The 24,625-nt window shown below is 36.1% G+C and overlaps 1 protein-coding gene across 2 annotated transcripts in view; it reads right to left on the reverse strand.

Moving 5' to 3' along the window:
• Vps41 (VPS41 subunit of HOPS complex) overlaps window positions 1-24,625 on the reverse strand; it is a 159,178-nt gene that overhangs the window by 35,826 nt on the left and 98,727 nt on the right. For both annotated transcript variants that reach the window (XM_027939644.2, XM_071614102.1), the window contains 5 exons: window positions 19,467-19,533; window positions 8,707-8,804; window positions 4,585-4,714; window positions 3,048-3,163; window positions 1,586-1,642 (listed from right to left, as the gene is read on the reverse strand). In XM_027939644.2, coding sequence (XP_027795445.1) covers window positions 1,586-1,642; window positions 3,048-3,163; window positions 4,585-4,714; window positions 8,707-8,804; window positions 19,467-19,533 — 468 coding nt within the window. The remainder of the gene's footprint in view (window positions 1-1,585; window positions 1,643-3,047; window positions 3,164-4,584; window positions 4,715-8,706; window positions 8,805-19,466; window positions 19,534-24,625) is intronic.

Here is a 24,625-nt window from a genome sequence, read left to right on the forward strand (position 1 = left end):
CAACAACAACTATCCCATGATGCCAGAGCCGCCACCTACAGTCTCCAGTCTCTCTCATTCATAGCTAAGCTGACTCTACAAACTCCTTTTAACTATTAACTTTTAATCCCTATACCACGTTGAAAATAAATTATACATAAGCAGAAATTTCCCTAGTTACTTTCACATTACCAAATCCACTATACACCTGACCAACTCAGCTTGTCTAGCCTTTTTGACCTGTTTACCTCAGGCCCATAAGTATGTAACTCTCTTTACCCTCAATGCTCTCCTCTTTCAACTCCTTTGACATAAAATTCCTCTGGCTGTTCCAAATCTGTTTTACAGATATTCCTTGAATGACAGTGTTCCTTATGGTTCCATTCCCATTCCTCTGTTCTCTGATACTATGTACCCACCCTAAGTGTGCTAATCCAAACTCAATCACTCAACTGATATTTTCTGGCTGATAACTTCTGAATCTATTTTTGAGTTCAAATTTCTTTCCTGCGCTCCTCGAGGATGTCCCATAAGATGTCCCTATTCCTGCTGACTCTGAGCAGGTCTCATCACTTCCTACCTGGACTACAAAGATATCTGATTATCTGATAACTGATCTCCATCTCAGCTGACCTTGTCTCCACCAGAAAATCTCAGTAACAGGGAAATCTGATATGGGCCTAAAAGCTCAGATTGTCTTTTAAGGGTTCTAAAATAGAACCAAGCTTCTAATTATGGAAATCCCTTCAAGATCTGGTTCTTGCTTTCTAGGTAGAAATTCCTTTAACTGCTCTGCATAACCAAGTAAAACAAGCCTTTTCAGTTCTCTCCTATTTCTAAAGAATTCTTGCCTATCCCCTACATTTTTAACTTAAAACCAAAAGATGCTCTGGTTTTCTCTTTTCCTCTTAATCCTAAATTATCCTGCTTGTACATTCTGGGAATTAAAGCCTTATGGGGACCAAAGAGTTTAAGGTAGGGAAAGCATAGGCAAAAAAGAAATTTGTGTAGAAACTCAATTAGCCATAAAAGACTAAGTTTGTAGTTTTCACCTGCAAAACACAGGTACCAGGCTAGATGTTCTCTCAGGACTTGAAAAGGATTTGATTTCTTATCTGCTTTCTATCTGTACATTCTCTGTCATAGTCAGCAAAGAAATGGGCCTTCAGTCTCTACATTTTTCCTGAATTCAAAATGAAATAAAAATGTATTTGATGTCCTAGATAAGTCTCCAAAACAAAATCAATTGAGTTTGTTATTATGGAGACACCAAAGCAATCTGGTTTTACGAAAGCACTCTTTCAATAAATTTTGAGATAATGTGATTTCATCTATAATTTAAAGAAACTTCCACATACATAACTGGAAAGCTTTGTATTTAAAGTGTATTTTACAAACATAGTTTTCAAATTATACCTCCTCGCAGCTGTTCAAGTGTCTTGTTTACAAGAAGAAACTGATTTGATAAAATGAAATATTTTGACCTCACAGACCAAAGAGAATTAGTTTAGTTTAAAATAAATTCTGAAAAGATAGGTAGAACATGGTCTTTTCAACTTATTAAAAGGTAAAGTTATTCTAATATAATAAAAAAAGGCATACTTACCAGAATCTTATGTCTTTTTATGTTCCTTTGGCTAATTTCAGCTGCCATCAAAGCTTCCTATATTTACATAGGCATGATAAAAGAAACAAAAAAAGGGAAAGAAAATGGGAGAGTGGGAGAGAAAGATGTTGTGGTTATAAACACTATATTTATTATGTTTTAACATTCTGGACTACATGAATAAAGCCCCATTTTTCTGTGGCTTTTGCTTGAAGCACTGGAATTTTTAATGCCATGGTTGAATGAACTTCACTGAATTCAAACTCAAACAAAGGCAGTCAACCAAAATGAAGACTTCTTTCATTTCCATTTGAATTCATTTCCGCATTAGGATATTGGAATCACATTTCATACACAAATCAAAATACAACAAAATCTCCTAGTCTCCAAGCAAAATAAGGCAGCTGTCATTCTAAATTGGTGTGACAGATACTGAGGGGCATATTGAGGGACAGAGGAAGGGAAGGAAAGAAGAGAGCAAGGAGGGAGGGAGAGAAGGAAAAAGGCACTTTTCTTTAGGTTTCAACATAGATAAATTTTACACGTTTTTGTATATCTATAATTAAGCACTTGAAAATCTCTGATTTTGTTTTTTACTTTAGAAAGTTTATAAGTATTAGTCTAACATAAATAATTAAAAATAAAATTTCTTTTAGCAACTACTCAACTATATCTAGACTCTAAACAGTTTTTAGATTAAAATGATTTTTCCTATCCTTCCAGGTAGTTACAAATTTAGAGGAACAAAAAGTTGGGCTAATTGCTATTGTTTTCTGATAATTAATACATAAGCCCATCCACAGTCTGTCTAAACCAACATGATACATTTCAGCTATTAAAATTGAAAAATATATTTTTTAAATAAAGTCCTATTGGGGCATTCTCTAATCAAATCTGTCTAAACCAAGATTTACTAAAGTGGACAATATCATTCTATCCAAGCTAGCAGGTCTCATCACTTCCTACCTGGACTACAAAGATATCTGATTATCTGATAACTGATCTGATAACTGAGGTTGGTTCAAACCAACCTCAGAGAGTAAAAATTTAGTAGCTTTATCTTTCCAAAAAAAATAAGGATAAAATGAGTGATTTCATTAAAATGTCCAAATAGACAATTCTGAGGAATTAGCTCTCTTTTCCACTCCTTGGGTGGAAAAAAAAATAAATCACAAAATAAAATTTCAATAGGTTAGATCTAAACCTCTCCCTCCCTATACCACTGACTCCTCCCCAATTTAACTTAGTAAAGCCAGTCAACATCATAGCAATCTTTTTGTTCCCTAATTTCTGAGAGGGGAAAGTTATTATCCTCCTCCATATATATATTATTATTATTATTATTATTATTTTGGTTTGGAGCACTCTAATTCAACCACACAGAAGATTTACAACAAAAATCTATTATCCTGTCTCTGTTACAGACAAGTCAATACTTCCAAGAAATTAAAATCAAAACTACTTCATATTTCTTCTTTTCAAGGAGCCAGTCGATGTGATCATCTTGGTCTCGTTCCTTGGCTACTACAACATCTCTTGGACTCACGATGTAGAAGAGTGATTCCCCTTCAGAGTATTCTAGAAGTGAGAGAAGAGAGGAACAACTAGAGTGATTCAACAGTACAAAAAGTGTTGCAACAGTTTGTGGGAACCTGGTGAGCCCACCCAATTTCAGAGTAAAGAGAAAACTTGTCTACACTTGCAAATGTGCTTCACTTTGTTGAAAGGTAAAGGAAGGAAATAGGGTAGAACATAACAGAACATATTTCAGATATGAAAGGGAAAGAAAGAAGTAAGAAAAGAGAAAAGGGAAATAGGGAGAAAACAAGTACTATAAAACTTAACAGGTTCAAAATTCTGTGTTTAAATACATTAACATTCTGACTTCATATGATAAACAATGTTCAAAATTCTTCACATCCATTGCATATTAGAATTCATCTACTGTATATAAACTTTATTTATGGCCATTTATGACACTGTTCTATTTTTACAGAACAATTACACCCCACAGTCTGCGATAAATGTTTCCTCCTCATCAAGGTCAAGGCCATCTAAAGCATAAATGACAGACGTCCAAGCCCTGGGGACATAATCTATCATTTCAGCATGTTGTGCACAATGCCAATGGTGAGGGTTTCCTGCAGAATTCAATTATAAAACCTGTTCTGAATGGTTTCTAAGTGTGCAGCAGAGTTTGCTCTGAGCAAAATACCTAGATTGGACGCTTTCAGTTGTGAATCACAGTTGCTTTTTGCCAAGTCCAGAATATACTCCCATTTTTCAACTGATTTGAAACTTCACATAAGAAAGCTCAAACATGTATAGAATATTTCTTCATTTCTTCAGCCAACGTAGGAAATGAAAATATTCTCACAAAGTGTCAAACGTTCTTAAAGCAGGAAACAAATTTTTTTAAAAGCCTAACTGTTCTATTTTCCTCAATGTATTTTATGAGGATATGATGACACTCAAACACAGATGGCCTTGGTATGACTAAATAATAATGGTGTTCCTTTTGTGTCTGCACAGTGAATGACTAAGTATGCTCATCCATCCACTCCACAAATATTCACCTAATGCCTAGTGATATGGTAGGACTCTTCTCAACTGTGAGCACTCAGTAACTCACAGAAAGACAATTTCTCTGCCATCCAAGAGCAAACCTTACAGGGACATAAAGTTGGAGGGATATTAGAACCAGAGTTACTTGACATCAAGTTAACTGTTACTTAGCACAATGGAAAAAAGTAATAATAAAACAACAAACAAGGAGCCTACTCCTCATCAGTCCTGGTTTCTACTTCCTTTTGCAATGAGAGCTTAGAAAAGCTCTGGGATATTTCTGAGCCTAAACGCTCTGGTTTTCAAAAGAAGAGGCCTGCCTACATATTCTCTAAGATCCTCCCAGCAACTCCATTTAAGTTTCCTTTTGTCCAAATAAAGTAGAAGGGCAAATAACACAGGAAATCACATGAACCAGACCTTTGCTCTCTCACCTAAATGATAATCTCTACATTCATTCTCCTGAAAACCTCTGACTGTCAAAGCATCAGAAGAGATCTCTTCACAAGTTTCAGAAAGTGGCTGGATGATATCCAATCTAGGTCTGGCACAATATTCTCTTTCCTGGGGGAGCAAGGAGAAAGGAAAAGGCATGTTTTAAATACATTTCCAGTTATGCAAATTAATTCAAGGTAACCATATTTGCTTTGGTTTTGTTTTATTCATTTTTTTTGCAGTGTTGTGGACAGAACCCAGGGATGCACACCAAGCAAATGCTCTACCACTGAACAGCACTCCAGCCCACTTGCTTTGATTTTATCACTTTGCACACATAAGCCATTCCCAACAGCCTATAGTAGACAGCATCCTAACAATGTCTTATTTCTTGACCTTTTGTGTAAGATAAACAGCACTGTGTGATATGGGCGGGCACTCTACCACTGCAGCCCATCCAATCTCAGGAGTGGCCCAAGACAGTGAATTTGGCCCTTTTATTACATCTCTTCTACAAATGTGTGTGGAAAAGTAAAATAATGTACGAACTGTTCCATTATCCAAATCAATGATAATACTAGTAAAGTTACTATTAGTGTTAAAAAGCCGAAGATTTAGGAGTTGCCTCTAAATCAGACATTGTTAAGATGATGGAGATATTCTATATTTGCACAGCCCAATATGGCAGATGTTAGTCACAGGTGGCTACTGCACACATAAAATGCTATTAATATGAATAAGAATTTAAATTTTATTTGATTTTAATTAGTTTAAATACAAACAGCCATACACAGCTGGTGACTTCAGTTTTGGATGATGAATCGCAAGATTAGGACAAAAAGGGAATGATGAGAGAATATTTGCTGAGGACCTGTGGAAGTTCAATAAATCTAGCAAGTGAATATACATATATTACTCTAAGTTCTTAAATGAGCCCTACAAAGTGAAGAATTATAATTTCTAATTTTATAGATGGAGAAAACAGAGAATCAAAAAAGTTAAGGTTAAAGTTATATAAGCCAATTATAAAAGTGGGTTATGTGGAGAATCAGGACTTAAAGCAAACTTTAGACTTGAAGTCAAGTTTTTTCTAATTTAAAGTTCATGCTTTGTGAACTTTGTGTACAAAACATACACTTGAATTCATTTTACAAACCAACAATACCTGAAGCACTTTGAAACTGGTACAGAGAAGACACAGATGAGAGAAATGAAATGGGAAAAAAACAAACAACCAAAACAAAATACCCTCCAGAACTAGACCTGGCCCTCTAAGTTTCCCAAATAAAATAGTAAACCTGAATCTGACAAATCTTGTTCAGAAAACTGGGAAGTAATTATTAGCCTTCCATCTCATATACTGAAAACATTCCAAAAATAAAATAGCAACTACACAAGATCAACAAAAAGAGTGAGTATGAACACACAGCATAATTTATCAGATAAATTTAAAACAGAAATAATCAAAGAAAATGAAAAGATTTGCATATTTAAAAAACTGAATGTCATATAAACCAGATTCAGAAAGTCATGGGTTGAATGTTTTCTCTTATAATATGGAAGCTGGAGAGGAAAAATAAGGAATAAAAAAGGGGATTTCACAAAAATAGAAGGGAGATTAACAGAGCAGACCAAGGGGACTGACAGGGAGGGAAGTACTAAGGAATGACAGAGGGAGTACTAAGGAATGAAATTGATCAAATTATGCTAAGTCCATGTAATTAACAAATCACAATGAGTCTCTCTCTCTCTCTCTCTCTCTCTCTCTCTCTCTCTCACACACACACACACACACACATAAAAGTACTCTTTTAAAAATAATAATAAAAGAGAGACCAGTTGAGGAAAAGGGCTAGGGGTAGCAAGGAAGGGAGGGAATAGGGAGGTACTGAGGAATAAGACTGATCGAATCATGTTATGTGTATGTGTAAATATGTCACAATGAATCCAGCTGTTATGTATAACCATAGTGCACTAATAAAAACCATAAAAAATTGACTTCTATAAAAATGATAAAAGATGTCAACATTAGAATAGCAAAGTAGAAAAAATATTTCAACAACAAAAAAACACATTAAACCACCTCACCAGACAATACCAAAAGTGCCTTTCTATGTGTAAGAAAAGTACCAGTAATGTGACTCATGTCATTTTACAACTCTTGCTCCCTGGCTAACCAGCCTGCTTATCTAGCTCACCAAGGTCAGGAATTTGGCTTTGTTGATCTCTGACTTCCAGTGCTTAGCCAATACTTACCACATTTGTGCTTTACTAACTAATGAAAGAAAAACCAAATGTTAGGGAACCGCTTAATAAATTAAGGTATGTCAATCAGACAGGATAATATATGACTATCAAACATGCTAATAATGGAAAGAAACCACATATACGTATGCAGAGGATTAATATGCATAAAATAGGGCAATATTAAGGAGCAAGTGCCACTGAATGCAATTATGTGAATAAACTATATCATAGGCATCATATGGGAAATGTTTTGGGAAAAATACTGAAAATAAATTTTATTAAATATAATTAAACATTGTTCAATATGGAAAAAAAGAAAAGCTGGGGGGAAGGTAGAAGATGGCCTAAAGATGACCTCTTTATTCCTTTTGCCTTAATAATTTATTTAAGGATTTAGGCACACTTTGATGTTCAATAAAGTGAGTCTCTGTGTATACTGACACAAATGTTTTAAGTCATCTCCAAGACCCTTCCTTCTTCCTCTGAAATAAATTCCATTTTCTAATTTATTCTGTAAGGTTGGCCTTTCTTTGGATTTATTTATTTTCAATACTCTTTTATTAACAAAGGCTTCTTTTCTTTCTTTCTTTCTTTTGGTCAGTTGTTTATTAGGCATTCCTTTTTCATTTTACTGCTTCTTTCCTTATTTCTTTCAATCACAATCTCAATCCTCCCCACATTCCTCATCAAAAAGCACTGAATTTACTCCCTCAGGAGCGACTGCTTTTCTTTATTTTCAAAAAATAAATAAATAAAATAATAATAAACTGATGTCCTGCAATAGGGCTGGAAGCCACCCCTATTGATTTTAGAAGGTCTGAGTGCTCACTTAAGTCTACAGCATTCCATTGCCTAGCAACATGGGCACCCAGAGCTTCAGTTACTATAGTGATGGCTTCCTAATGCAAGTGCTCGCTCAGAGAAAAGCTCAAGTGCAGTTACCACTTCAAAACAAGGGCTCCCAGGGTTTTCCTCCCCCATTTTATTCCTTGCCATTTAAGAAGAAAAGGAGGAGGACACAAACAAGGAAGGTCCACTTGCCTACTTACTCTAAAGGGGTAGAGAATCAATTGCAATTTCTTTTATATACAGCATCCAAAAGAAAATCCTTTACAATAAACTCTCCTTGTTTATGCCTTGAAGCCTTCCCATTCCCTTCTAGGTAGGACCCCTAGACTCTAACAATAACAACAAGCTGGGAATGGTGCTGGCCTGGGCTTCAAAGGGAGAACTGGGTGTTCCGGCCCCTCCACTGGATCCCAGATGTAAGCTTCATTCTAACATCATTACAATGAAATTTAGACTATCTACTGCTTTCTATTAGCCACACATTTCACTATACTATCATTTGCATTGGTAACTGAAAGTTACAACAATCCATAATTGGTAACTCAAAGTTACAACACTCAAACTACTCAGATTCACCAGGCCACTGGGAAGTAAACAAATATGTCTGGACCACAGGAAATAATGAACTGCCCTTTCCATAACTCCCTCTGACCACAGGGACCCCTGTTGTTGTAGCCGATCAACTTCATTGCTGTCATTTCTGCTAATGCACAGTGTCAGCTTAGTTTCTTCGCCTTTCCGCAAGAGGGATACTTCATTCCTTTCGACTAAAATACCAAGAGACTGATGAAAAAGAGGGGGGAAATGACTCTTTTCTTTGCTCAGAAAAAAAGAACAAAGGCAGGCAATGAGTGGACCTTCTTCAGGTAAATATGTTAGGGTCTACAGCATAATCTCTGCTAGTCTTATAGATCAAGAAAGTTCTACTCAGCTTATAGAAGACTCCTCTGACAGGCAACCTGATCTGGGTATAATGCTAAAAATGAACCCCCACATCCCTTTGAAATTGTGGAGAAAATAATTACCGTTTTTTCTGAAACCTCTTTTACGTAGGAAAGTACAACAAGCTGATCACAGAGAGGAGCGAGTCCACTGATGTGGAATTCAGTTTCAAATTGAGACACTGTGAACAAGAGATTCACCATTAAAAGGAGCAAAAATCAACACACAATGACATATCAACTACCAGCCAGATTTATTTTAAAAAGAAATGATAAATGTTTAAGGCGATGCAAATGCTAATTACCTTAATTTGTTCATTGCACACTGTATACAAGTAGCAAATTATCACAGTGTGCTCCATAAATATGTATAATACTATGTGCCAATTTTTTAAAAAAGCTAACATGAAGGGGCATAATTAAACATACTTTCACCACTGAGCACTGAAAATGCTTCACAATCATCAGTACTAGATGGCTATGTAAGAACTTAAACTTGAAATTTCTATCAGCAACAAAAATGCACCCAAGGAGCTGGGGTTGTGGCTCAGCAGTAGAGCACTCGCCTAGCACATGCGAGGTGCAGAGTTCGATCCTCAGCACCACATAAAAATAAATGAATAAAGGTAATGTGTCCAACTACGACAGAAAAAAAAAAAAAATTTTTAAAAATGCACCCAAGAATAATAGCACCATGAATGGTCAAGAGTTACATGTGCCCAGGCAGTTTAAAAATGACACAGTTAAATCACTTGAAGACAATATGAAACTCATAAAACTCAATGTAAACTATTATTAATAACAACACTAATTTTTTCATATGCCTAATTTTAAGTTTTTGACAACTGGGGCTTTATAGAGGTACAAATATCACAAGGGCTGCTGTTTGTGATTATAAAACACTCTTTTTTTGCATTATTAAAAGAACTTCAAGTTAAAGAAAGTATGCAAATACTGCATTATGATCAAACATTATTATTTTTCAAGTGAAATAGAGGTGAAAGAAAAATAATAAGCTTCTTTTTCCTTCCTGAAAATAGACTACTTAAAATTTAGAAAAAATATTACTTTGCTTAAGAAGTATGTGAATTTAATAACTTTGGATCCCAAAGATTTGAAAAGAGTTCCATGGATAGAGTACAAACATTACCAAAATATGATTCTAATGATAAATGCTTGCTGTATAAAATACAAATGATTGTTGTTTTAACAAGTGAAGTTTTGAGGTGGCTTCTTAAAGGGTAAGAGCTGACAGAGTAGTGGGACTGGAAGAGTCTTCCAGGAATCATTAAATGAATCACTTAAGGATTCATTTGGGAATAAACTCTCATGCAGGCGCATCTCATTTTCAAAGAGTTTCTCGATTCAGATCTTCTTCACAGTTGTGGGTATTAGCTGCAGATCTAGCAAATGTCTGTCATGAAATTACTCTTTTTTCGCAAATAAGGGAACTCAGTGCATCATGCTGGAAACAATATTGAATGTCGAATTGGGAAATCTGGGTTATAACTTCCACTAAATTGAACTTGGACAAGTCATTTTAACTTCTGTGGATATAAATTTCCCTTTCTATAAGATAAAAAAAATGAGAGCAGAAATAAAATCCATAATACAGAAAGAACAGGGGCTACTGAATTTTTCTTCTTCCTCTTCTCCTTTTGCCAGTCTTTACAGTTTCTCCTTATTCAGCTGTAAAGAGCGTGTGAGACAGCTACCTCCACCTCAACCACAGGGCAGAGACAAATACTTCCAGTGTATTCAGGCTGGACAATCTAGAGACTCTCATCCTACTGTGCATACAGGTGGGGAACGGAGAGGTGCGAATTGAAATGTACAGACAGTACTGAACAGTATGGGGCCATACAGGACAGTGTGATTGAAAACGTGGCAGTTTCACCTTCTCTTGAGCTATACGGACAACTGACAAGAGTTTTTGGTAGCGAACACTCCACGTTGGCAAAAAATGGACCTGAGTTGTTCCACTAAATCACATTTCATGTTTGAAATGCTATGCATACCTTTACCAGCAACTCTGGTAAAGAACAAATTCAAGCCACAGAAGCCATACTGATGACGTCACAGGGAGGCTTTTCTGTGCTCATTTGCCAGAGACACCCCCCAAAAAAAATCCCCTTAAACGCAAAAGAAGCAGTGCGTGAATGAGTTATTCTCCTCATCTGAGATGCCAAATAGGCTGCCTAGCCTCACTAATAGGCAATGTCAGAGTTTATCCTAAAGGTAACCAAATATATATAGATGTCTGAGTTTTTTATGAATGAGCCTTAAAATACAGAAGAGAGAAGCTAGAAAATGATCTTATCCAAAGCCCTCCTCCTCCTCCTCACGATCTGCATACAATAGTCTGTGTATAATAGCTTACATGAATAAGAGAGAAAATTTCCAGTTCTCTAATTAAGAACATGACAGAAAATCCAATGGGTGCTTAAAGAAAATGAGGAAAGATTATAAAGACACACAGTCTCAACTGGATATTGTAATAAATGTGTATTTGATAAGTACTTAATTTATCAGACTTTAGTAATTGAGAATAATAATTTAGACAGAGACTACATCAAGGGGCAAATTACAAACTAACACAAAGTTACTTATAAAGAAAAGATATGGTACACAAAAATATTGATGAGATTTCCAGAGACACTGGGCAAGTTATCCATATACAGATAAAACTGAAACTAAAACATTCTTTTTGTTAAAATAACTTATTAGTATCAAAATCATCATCTTAAAGAAAAAATTGTTACAGAAATACTATTATTCACAAAATAAGAGTTCTAAATGGCTATTTCTCTTAGTTGCGAGTACTCTCCCACTTTATCACTCAGCAATTCCTCTCCATTAATACCCACCAGTAATGATATCATGTTAAAAAAGAACTCATTCCTAATTTGAGTTGCTGATTTATGAAAATGTCTGTAGCAATTCTGCCTAAAACAAAACATTACAGAAAGGATGCTGGGGTCTTGCTTTTTCGTAACTAATTCAATGAACATGAATGTTTTTAGATCTAACATGATACAATTTATTTTTCATATTAACACTGAATCCAAGAAGGGCTGCCTGGACACAGTGTTATCAGAATGAATATAGAAATATAAGGAATAGTTTTCCCAATTTTTAGAGAATGAAATACTGAATGATAATATTTATTCTTCTAAAGATATGTAAAAGTTTATGAACTGATTTTGTAAAATATCCCCAAATCATTATGGGCTTTATATTTCAAAGTGGGCCAATGGAAATTTCAAATTACTTATTTCTCCTGAAATCCTACTACATTTCATGTAATAATGAGTTTAATAATTTTAATAAAAAAATCTTTTCCCCCTAAAATAAACCCAATTTGAATACAGATGGCTGACAGGTTTAATGCTCTAGAAACTCATCTTTAAGTAGATTATCTGGAGAAGATAAATCACAAAGAAAATAAAAACAAATTCTGATTGGTTTGCAAAACACAAAACTGAAAGAAAGCAAAAGATAGAGGAGGAAGAAAGAAAAATGAAGTTCCCAGAGAAAACCACAAAACAGAAGCTATCCTTCAGATCAAGGAGATCAAGAAAGTGAGAGAATGATTCCAGGCCAAGGCAGGGAATATGCTGTGTTCACACAACAGTGTGCTGATGAACATCAGCAATGGTAGGCATTAAGGCAGCAAAAGCCTTCCTTATCCTGATGGAGATGAAAGGGCTTCTGCACTCTGGTTTATTCAGGAGGATAAAGCATTCCTAGACATGCTAGAAGAAGTAATACAAGACCTTTACATAGAGATCCAAAGTAGATTAAGAGAGGGTGAGTTTCAAAAGGGCTGTTCACATGAAAATTCTATTCAGCAAAGTTTTCTAGATCCACAGTAAGGATAATGAATGCAATTTTGCTGGTAGGACTGATACAGAAGGGAGGCTGGAATTCTTGATCATTGCTGCCCAACAGATACACAATGCAAGTCAAAAGCACAGTTGCATATCTAATTTGTAAAATTTTCTATGAGCCACAATAAGGAGCAAAAGCTTTGAAAGAGCTAAAAAATTTTTAATTAATTTATTTTATAGTAGAATGCGTTTTGACATATAGTATACAAATGGAGCACAACTTCTCATTCCTCTGGCTGAACAGGGTTCAGAGTTACTCCATTAATGTAATCATACATTATATAGGGTAATAATGTCTGTCTCTTTCTATTGTTTTTCCCATCCCCATGACCCCACCCCTTCCCTGACTCCCCTCTACACAAACCAAAGTTCCTTCATGAAAGAGGTGAAATTTTAATGATGTATTTTCTTTAATGCAATATATCCAAATTATTATTTCAATATGTAACAACATAAAAAATCATTAATGAGGTCTTTTACTTTTTTATTTTCATGCTAAAAAATCTGGAATCTGGTACATGGTACACATCAATCTGCCACCACTACAGAGCAACATTACAAAGTCTCATCACAAGTGGTTAGTGGCTACCATACTGGTGACTATAGGTCTAGAAGGCCTCCCAATTTTTTCCTTCTTTAAGTCCAGTGATTTTACTAGAATATATCTTGCTGTCAGATAAACAGACAGATAAAAGTGTTTATCTGGTAAAGAACAGATTGTTCTTTACCAGATAAATACTGTCTTCTTTTTTTTTAATTCCTTCTTTTCCCTCTCTGCCCCTCTCTCAGCATAACTTTTTGGTTCTATTTGCTTTTATATTCAGTTGCAATCTGTGTTATGGTTATGTCTTTCAGATGTGCATTCATTATGAAGGACACCACTGATCTCCTTATTTTTCTTAAACTTTAGTAGGGATTTAATCTCAGTATTTTCCTAGTGTTCATTATGAGGTAAAGTCATTGTCACTGAACTCTTAGGAGATAGGGACTGGGAAAGATATTCTAACCTTGTAGAGCTCCCTCTTCTGCTATGATAATTTGGTGCTTAAAAAAAAAAAAAATCTGGTCACTTACTTTCTGAGATCCCCTAGTTCTTTTGTTTGTTTCTAATGTCCCTGTCTTGCACTGACAGGCTCCCTCCCTGCTGTGCTCCTCAGATATCCTGTATCTGTCAGGAAACCCTGGCTGCTCAACTGTGAAGTGCATAAGGGAAGCTGGAATCTGGCCCTTCACACATAGGAGTGATCCCCACACCCACTGCTGATGCTCTCGGGGTAGCCTACTGTCCTTTCTGGTGAACACTGACTGACTACTTTGAAGTTCTCCTGGCCTCAGTCTGCCAGAGAACCCCTATTCCCCTCTACTCTGTGTCACACAGAGGCTATGACCATAGCAAGGCACCAGGCTACCACTAGTGTTTTTTCCTTATCTATTTGTGTCTTGGGGTTCTTGGGGCTACCTTGTTTTGTTGTAAATGTGGTCTGTGTGTTGTTTTGTGATCTACTTGTTCCATTTTTATGTGAGGACTCAGGCAGATTGAAAAATAATGCTGACACTGTATCATCTTCCCAAGATCAGTGTTTTATATCAACTTTATATTACCCAGGGAAATGGGGTTAGGGTTAGAGCCATAACACGTAAGCAAAGTTGGGCCATCAATGGCACATACTCAGAATGAGCACCATGTGATTGAAATAAGAATTAATAAGAAAGAACTTTCTTGTGCCATGGGTCTGAGATCTCTGAGGGTTATCAACAACTTGACCAAGTACTAGCTGTGCATAAGACTCTTCTAGAAATACCCAGAGACTAAGACCTTGGCCCTGACTTAAGGGAGCTTGTGCATCTATCATTTAAAAAATAATTAAGGTACTGCCTGCCGTATCAAAAAATGGAAATAGATATAAAACAAGAAACAGTAAAAAGCAGAAAAATTTAGGTTAGAGAGAAGTATGTATGAGGATGGAAATAGTGGCAATAATCATGACTATAAGAACAGTCTATATAACATAAGAAAAACAACCTCTTCATCTCACTTAAACATACACACACACACACACACACACACACACACACAATTTTACTTAAATAATAAGATCTTTCTCCAAATAATTCAGAACTAGGTGATTTTACTATCTGTGTATATGACCTAAAAAACATGATTTTAAAGCAATATTTTGAATTATTACTGTATTTCTGTCATCTATAGATTCATATATTTTACTGAGAAATGCAATTATGAAATATATTGATCTGTTCTCAATAATTCAGTAAACCCTTATATTTTTCCCAAAATTTTCTTGCAGTTAGTTTTTTGATACACAATAATTGAGTCTTCTGATTTCTAAAGGAAACCACTCTTCTTCTTTCTCACTGAGTAACTAAATAATAGCAACATTAATTTAATGCTTCCACTTAATGAATATGACTATGCTGAGAGGCAGTATGCTAAGTGTTTTACATTCAATATCTCTTTTCACCATAACAACATCATCTTTATTTTAGAACAGCTGGAGCTCAGAGAAGTTAAGTATCTTCACCAATATGTCTCTGAAATAGAAGGCAGCAGAAGCAGTAAGTTTAGGTCTTAAACAAGTCACACTACAACACATAGGTAAAAACACTGAGACAGACACTCAGATTAAAAGTGTACTGGGGGTTACCAAAACTAGAAGTTAAGGGCTTGACAACTCTCTGGTGATTCAGCACAATGTTGTCAGGGTGCCACCTGCCCTTTTCTTGAATCCATCATGCTACTATGAGGGTAAAAGCGCTGCAGAACAGAACTTGTGTTGCTGGTTTTAAACACTTGTTATCCCTTTGCTCATCCCCAAATGCCCAATAGCTAAATGTGACCCAGAAGGATTTGGATTCCTCATTGGAGTTAAATAATGTGATATCCTACAGATCTTGTTATTTATGATTCTTAAAGAAACAAAAAGGAAGTATGTCAAGCAATTTATAAATAGGAACAGGTTCTTTCCATTGTTTTATATTCACTGATAAGCTCTTTATGATAGTGCCATGTCACCCTAAAATTCTAACCTCTTAGTTAACAGACAATAGTATTTCATAATCAACTGGAAATAATGCTCTCAGAACTTATTTTCAATAAGTTTAGACGCTTTGTCAACCTGACTAGTGATCAATGAAAATACATTTGGAAATCACAACATTTCAACAGCTTCAGGGCGGTGCTATGAAGCAAATATATTAAAGTAAAAGCGACTTTACGATGCGTGACAGCAAGTCACCGAGAAGACCTGGTACAAGAAAGTGAAATTGAAGAGTATGGCTAATGGACAAAATAACAAAACATTCAAATCAGACAGAAGCCAGCAGTACTCAGGTCACAAACCACTTAAAGCAAGTTTAGTTTACAATTTCATTCTATATTTTCTAATCAATATTCAGCACACTACTGTCAATTAAATGACAACTCTTAAGTTGATATGATTATTTCATCTACTAAATAGTTAAGCTGAACTACAGCAGAACACAAAACCACATGTCGCTAGCTCCTTAAATAAAAACACGTTGGATGATACCAGTGACTGTCATAATTGCTACTGAGACTTAGTAGCAATTATGGGAAAACAATGTCACATATGTGCACAAGAAAACTATCACAGCTGTGTTGTATGTCAAAGTCAAAATGATAACAGATAGATGAAAGAGAATACATAGATGTATGAAAGAATGATCTCACAGCTCTCCTGCACCAAGCAAACAGATATTCATCTTCCAGATCATCACATTCCCAATAAATTGAGAGGCTGAAAACAGTGTGATGTACTAAACTGTTAATATCATAGTATATGACCAATTAAAGGTACTGACCCTACTTAATTAACATCAAGAGATGGTACCTTCTTTTATCACCTTTTTGTTCCTCCCGGTTTCTCTGTCATTCTATAGAGTCCTGTGTAGTTGGTTTATCTCAGTTATTTTTTTAAACAAGATTCTATATGAAATAAAGACTAGAAAGTCAATAATTAATTCCTTGCATGAAAATTCTCAGACTTTGGCAGCAACTTCCAGAAAATGGCAAACATTGGCTTCATTAACTAAAAATGTATCAGCTCTCCAATTCCCATTCCACAAAGACCATGGGAAACTTTGGTGAAAAGTATCAGAGGGTTAGGGAGTCTTGTGGGAATAAAGAGAGTCAAGTGAGATTAAAACAATAGGCATGGACCACACTGTAATTTTAGCAATACATTCTGGAACAAAAAATAACATCCAAAATCTCTATGTACAGAGACTGTCTTCATGGTGACTGGCCGACTCTTTATCTTTATTTTTCGTTTACAAGAGTATATCAATATCCTGTTGGCAGGAATAACTTTCGTGTTGTTTTTCTGATTCTAACTTGTAAGGAAGAGTTAGAAACATCTGGCTTCTAAGAAATGTGTAGCCACAGATAGTTCTTTAATCTCAGTGCCACTTCACCTCATTTATTAAAGAACAGTGGCTCACACTGTTCAGGGCTAAAGTACATTGTAATCCTGACCTCCTAATATTTCTCCTTTCCTTTGTCCTACTCAAGGACTCTTATCCACACCACTTTGCTTCCTGCTGTGGAAATGGTTTACATTCTTAAGGGTTTGCTCTTATGAGGGGAAAAAATGGTACTTAACCACTAACCATAATAGTGAAATGTCAGTAATGTGATACTGTTAGTACCCACACAGACTATTTCACATAAATTACAGTACAGATCCACTACCCTTCAGTAATGTGATCCCAGGGCTCTGGATTAATAAAGCCACCACAGAGGAAACTTAGCGGTCACGTGTTTGGATGGACATGTGCAAGTGATAATAACATGCATGATTTAGTGAGCATTTACTACTGCCAAGCACCATGCGAGGCACATTACTTGTGTTATGTCTTAATTCTCACAACTACCCTGAGAGGTAGGTATTATCATCTGCCTATCACAGTGGGAAAGTATGGCTCAGGGAGATTAAGGAATCCTACCAAGATCATATATTCACCACACTGCCTTGTCTACCTGGAAGCCTTCTGGTGGTTCTGCAGAGTTGGATTCTATCCATTTTATTACCACAGGTGTAAGATCTTAAACAAGGTATTTACATCTCTGACGGTCAATTTCTCAATCTACAGAATGAGAAGCATACTGAGTAACTTCAAAGGGTTGTGGTGAGAATGAATGAATACAGGTAATGCACACAGTACAACATCCCTACCTAGAATGAGAGCAATAAATATCAACTAAGGAGAGAAGATGACAATCGCTACATTTTTATACTTTCCTGGAAATTTTTACATTCTTAAAAATTCTCAGATTTGTTAATTTAATACTTGTCTCTATTTAAAATATTCAAATATTATCTCTAAGGACACTGTGCACTGAGATTTTCAGAGTTCTGTTGTTGTTGTTTTTTCCCCCCTGACAGGAAAGAAGAGTGAGAGATCCTGAAACAATTACCTTTATCTTCTAGTTACCTGTCTTCTCTATTATCTTGTTTCTCAACTTTTCTCAGTACTGTTATGTTCTGCAGACACCTATTTGTCCATACTCTTAGCAACCTAAACTATGTATATTCTAAGATAAAAAAAAAAAAAAAAAATGGTTAAAACTCAACCACCAACTTCTGACTTCAAGTACAAAACAGCCCAGAAGTAAATCCTACTCACATTTGTCATGTGGGTAATGTGGAGTAAATGATTTATGACAGTTTTGCCTTGTTATAATGACCCATCAAATTTATATTCCCCATCCACCATCCAAATGGGCAAATTAATTTTATAGCTGACTTATAATATGGCGAAACTTTTTTCTCCTAAGAATTATAAAAATAAAAATAATGGCAGATCATCCTTAGCACACTTTTCTTCAAGAGTTGTTTCCTAGAGTCACCAATTCATTTCATCCTACTATGTGCCAAGCACTGTTCCAGGCCCTTGATATAAAGAGAGCAAATGCAGACCAGTGCATGCTTGTAATGAATGAGGCGACAGTCTGGTGGAAGACACAGAAATGCATTAAATTTATCAAGAGATCACTACAACTATAAGGCAAAGGGCGGTAGCCAGTGTTATACATGCTCCCAAAGGAGGACTTGGCTTCATTAGGGAGATCTAGTGGACTTTCTCTACAACACATGAGCTGAGGAATAATTTGGAACTACTAAGGTGAAAAGAAGCAGGAAGAACATTATAGATGGAAGAAGAGGTAGGTAGAAGAAAGTCAGTTTGACAACAGCATAAAGACTCAGGAGAATGTCTGCAGCTAGAGAGGCAGACACAGCCACCACAGACCCCTGTACTCTTGCAACGAGGTGACAGTCAGGTGCTAATGACGAGTTTCTCTTTATTCTAAAAGGAACAGGAAGGAACTGAAGGATGATGATGTGATCCAATACAAGTTCTGACTGCAGTGGAATAAGTTAGAGTCATTCATAGTGGAAGGAGTTAAGAGGCTGCTGCAGAAGTCCAGGTAAATGGCAGTCCAGACTATGGCAGTCTAAGCTAGACCAATGATGATAAAATCAAGTATTTAGAAGGTTCAAATTGGCAGGATGAGGTATCAGTACTGTACTAGGGAAATGAATGAATGAATGAATGAATTCTTGTACTTCTTGCAACTAACTCATGAGAAAGATTCTCTTCCAAATTTTATAGACAAAAATACTGAAGAAGGCAGATAATTGTCTCAAATCCAGGTGGTATGCAACAAAACCAGAACCCAAAGCCATGGTTCTTTGACTTCAAAGGCAATTTACAAAATTATTGTGTGAAAAAAAAGAATAGTTTCTTAAAAAAGGGTTTCCATAGTAAAGTTGCAAAACCTAAAAGCTTCTGATGTATTTCATCAAATCACCCAGAAATGTGTCCTGATGAGGAACATGGCTTTAGGTTTCCACTTAATAAAACAGACATTCTTTTGAACATTTACACTCATAGCAGACACTGAGTGAACCATACCTATTTCAACATATCGACTTGGCAAATCCCTCATTTCACTGGCATGCCGTTCCTTCACTGAGCATATCTGGGGAGGGAAAAAAAACAAAACCTCACAATGAATTCTATTCATTTGATGGAAAATTCTTCACAATATTTTATTCAATATATACTTGTGTTAAATTAACCATGTATCCCTGAAGATGAAGCGCAATCTATCTTATGACTTAAATAAGAAAAAATAATTTGAATGACATATAGCAACCATTACTTATATTCTCCAACATTATTCTTTAATAAAGTCTGATTCAAGGGCAAAGGAAGAGAGAAAACTTTAAGATATTTTTCCCCTTTATTTTATTTATTTATATGTGGTGCTGAGACTCAAACCCAGTGCCTCACACATGCTAGGCAAGCACTCTATCACTAAGCTACAATCCTAGCCCTTTAAGATAGTTTTAATATTTTTCTAATGATGCATCCTCTGAAAGTCTACTTAAAAACTATAGTCATGTACTACATAATGACATTTTGGTCTAAAGCAATACATATACCATGGTGGTCCCATAATATTATATTGCCTAGTGGTATCATGGCCATCCTAGTCTGTTCAGTACTCTATTATGTTCACACAATGATGAAATTGCCTGTGATGCATCTCTCAGAACACATCCCTGTTGCTAAGTGGCCTATGACCATACCAAATAAAGTCATGGGGGGAGTAAAATGCTCCATGGCTAATCTGACCAATATTCACATTATATCTTGTATTTCTCATAACATTTGTAACTCACTTCACTGTTGTTAAATAATACTTTGCAAAAGTGGCACATACTCTTCTTATCTCAAGTACGTTATAATCAGTTACTACATAATCTAAATCAGGGATTGGTAATCATGCCCAAGTCCCAAGCCTGTTTTGTTATGGCCTGTAAGATAGGTTTTCACAGTTTACAAAAGGAGCAACAAAGATGGGGAGGGAGATGTTGGGGAGAAAGGGAAGGAAAAAAGAAAGGAAGGAGCAGCAGCAACAGTATGTGGCCTGCAATCTCAACTTTTACTACCAGGTATTTATAGAAAGTTTGCCAAAATTCATGTTAAATTATATCTATACAGTTTATATGTATGTGTGTGTGTTTGTGGGTAAACAAAAACTCATATATGTGTAAAATTACAGTATATCTCAATCTATATCTCAATTTTTATCTCTCCTGAATACAACAGATAACACATATGAATGTTGATGATATCTGTTTTAGGTTGATAAGACTGTGGACCTTTTATACTTGTTTTGCTTTCTGAAGTGAATATATTCAAATTTATAACAAGAAACAAGAAAAATTTATATAAGTTCTGCTATTCAGTTAAGACTGAACCTGAAGTCAAGTACTAATCCTAAACAATTTTTTTCAGTGATGATATGTTTTTCTTTTATCTTTCAGATAGTGATCTTTTATAGCTGCTCCCCTAAAGTAGAGCTACACTAAGGAATATTCTAAATTAGAGAAAAACTCAAAGAGGAAAACAAGCATTATTTCATATCCCAGCCCAAAATATCATCATTAACAAACTTATTTTTTATGGAAGCTACTTTTACTAACTTAGACATTTACTACAAATAATTTAATGTATTATTTAAATATTCTTCCACAACACAATTCTTTAATGTGATTTATAGCATTTTATTTTAAGAATGTACTATAATTTATGTGGTCGATCTCCTTTTTGGCCATTAGATTTTATATCTATCGTTATAAGTGAAAGTGCAATCAACATACTTGAACATATATGTTTCCTTAGGAAATAAATTCCTAGATGCTGAACCAACAGATTAATGAGTACACACACTTTAGTTTTTGTTTTTTTTTTTTCCTGTTTAGTTTAATAAACATGTCTAAATTGCTATCCAGAAATACTGCAGTAACTCTGTACCTACGAAAACTCACTTTCCCTCATAGGACAAAACCTATGGCTTTGGAAGTCTAAGACCCCATTTAGAAATCATTGGCTCTCTTTTCCCTTGATTGCTTTTTGACATCTGTCTTCTGTCTATTTCCTATAATTTTCTGACCACTTCCCCAATTTTCCCCAATTCCTTCTCTTTTTGGTAGACTTCTGAGCTTTTTTCCACACTCACTAAGAAAACTACTAAAAGGTCTAACAGGCACACTCCACAATGCCAAATAACTATTTTAATGTGCTGAAAAAAAGTACATACAGAAGTGTCTCAGATGGTTCACAATAATAAGGCAAATATAATAGTAATATTAGTACTTTTTGAGCAACTACTAGGCACCAGTGCTAAGTTAGGGTTATTTTCTTGAGATTACCGAGCAGTGGTGAAGGTAATTTTGCCAAAGTATGATTGGAAAGCAGAAGCATGCATTGGCAGGGCAGGAACACTTCCTGGAATTTGTGACACGGAGGTGAAGCAGGAAAGATAGGACAAATTTACAAAACAATGTCATAACCTGGAGCCATCAGCTAGGAAATCAATCAGACAGGGCAAGCAAAGGGAGAGTTGAGGCTGGAGAGAAATACAGAGCTTGGACCATACAAAAACTTGGAAACCATGTTAAAGATCAGTAACTCCTCTATAAGTGACTTATAGAGGAGAGTGAAATTATCTGCTCTGTATTCTGGACAGATTATTCTACCTGCACCGTTTAACACAGAATTAAGGGAATGTATAAAATCAAAGCCATGAAGACTTCCTAGAAAGATGAGAAGTGGGGAGATTTGAGGGATGTTGACCAAACCCAGGAAGTCAATGGGCCTCTTTCAACTCTCGAGTAACCCTGAAAAGCAACATTACCATGTCTAGAGACAAGAACACTGACACTGTGAGGGTGATCCAAGACCATCTGGCTACAGTTGGAACTAACAGGAAGGCCTGAATGTATCCCTCTGGCCATGCCACAATCTCTCTGCAGACAGGACATATGGCACAATTGGTGGGTGGGCCATTGCTCTACTCCCATCTCTTATCAGTTCTGTAGTCTGAGATTTTATTCCAGCACCTATTTCATAGGTAGAAAGCAGCAAGTATTGGGATTCTGTAGATAAATGCTACCGTAAGGGCTGGGGCTGTAGTTCAGTGGCAGAGTGCTTGCCTAGCATGTGTGAAGCACTGGTTTAATCCTCAGCACCACATAAAAAATAAACTAATAAACAAAAATATTATGTGCCCTTCTACAACAAAAAAAAATTTTTTAAATTCTACCCTAAGTTCATGTCCTACATAGAGTAGATCAATAATTTTAAGAGTACTCTGCATTGATAGGTGGACTCTCACCCAGGAATACTAATCTTTATCCAACTGTCTCCTCCACTTCTCTGCATGAGTGGATAACAGGCATCTCAAAGTGCTCATTCCAAAACAACTTCTGCCTTTTTCCATTGAAACATGCCTGATCAGCAGTCTTTTTCATCTCAGTAAAGGTTAGAAACTTCATCTTTTATTTTCTTAGGTGACCATTGACTTTTTTTCTCTTTTACTTATACCCCATATCTAATAATTAACAAATACTATAGGGTCTACTCTCAAAATATGTCCAAAAGCCCATCTTTCTCACCAGCTCCATTATGTTGATCTGAGAAAACATTTTACTGAGTGATGCTGCAGTAGCCTCCTGCCTGGTCTCCCTCTTTCAGTGTCCCTCTGCTTTTAGCTCTACACGGCAACTAGTGGTCCTTCTAAAATACAAGTAAGGTCATTTAACTAATATCATTGCTCAAAACTCTGTACTGGCTTCCCTCCTCACTCAAATTAAAGGCCAAAGACTTCCCAAAGGCCCATGAACTACAACATGATCTGCTCCTCCACCCTCCAAGTCCCACATATTTCTCTCTACTATCTTTATCCTCTACCCTCTCCTCCACACCTGCTCTACTCTGACAACAGTTTTCCTGCTGTGCCTCAAAAACAGCCCAATCATTCCCTTACCTCAACGATTTCCCCACTCCCAACCCAGTACCCCCACAGGGCTACCCCTTCCCAGATCTCTCACCAAATGACATGTTAGTTATTAGAGAGGCCACCACGGGACCACCTATATTACAGAGTACCTACGCCCATCCCTTCACCATTACCCTTTTTAAATGCTCTTCTTGGTAATTTACTATCAACAACATGCTTGTTTAATTTTGCTCATCTATTCTCATTAGAGCATAAATTTTCCAAGGGAAGAAATTTATTCATTTGTCTTTCTTGTTTCTGCAACATTAGAACATCACTCGGAATATTTCAGGCACTTGGTAAATGTTCGTTGGAAAAATCTTACTATTTATTTATATAGTGGTGCTGGGGATAAAACCCTGGTACACACCAGGCAAATGTTAATTGTTCTCTGAAGAAAGACCAAGTCTTCACCTTTTCTTCTTTCAGAACTCACCTAGATTCTGAACAGCTGAATGAGTCTAAAGAAAAAGAATCTCCAAGAAATTAAAGTATTGGATGTAAATTTTATGGATCTTAATTTAGGCACAGTGAAAATGTATTTCTTTCCTATGGTTGATAGAGACCTGGTGGTTTGAAACAACAGAAATATATTCTCTTATAGTTCTGTAGGCTAGATGTCTGAAATCAGCTTCACTGGGCTGAAATCAGGTGCAGGGAAACATTTCCTCAGAAAGCTCTAGGGGAGAAATTGCTCTTGGCCTCCTCCAAGTCCTGCTGGCTTCGGTGTCCTTATCACTACTCTACTTCTACCTCTGTGGCAGCACTGCCCTGCCTCATCAACAGTAGTTTCTCCCTCCCACTGCAACACACAGGATTGCATTTAGGGTCTAAATACATAATTCAGGGTAATTTCCCAATTTCATGATCCTTAAGTGAAGTGCATCTTTTGCCATGTAAACAAACATTTACAGGTTTCAGGGATTAGGACCTCTCTCTTTGGGGGCCACTCTTCAGCCTAACAGAGAAAGCATTTACAGAAAAAATCAGTGAACTTGTAACATGCCCCTATAGGCTAAATTTCCTGGTCTTTCCTTTTAAGAAAATTACAACTATAAAACAAAGGAAAAAGTCCCCACACTGTCCATTTAAGGAATGGTTAAAATACCAAGAGTATGTTTACTGGACTGGGAACTACACATGTGGGATAGAGAGAGAGAACCACATTTTTTGTTTGTTTGTTTGTTTTTAAATCTTAGGTTACTAGGCAGTTTCTTTCCTG

Source organism: Marmota flaviventris, chromosome 1, assembly GCF_047511675.1.
Source record: "Marmota flaviventris isolate mMarFla1 chromosome 1, mMarFla1.hap1, whole genome shotgun sequence".
Lineage (NCBI taxonomy): Eukaryota > Metazoa > Chordata > Mammalia > Rodentia > Sciuridae > Marmota > Marmota flaviventris.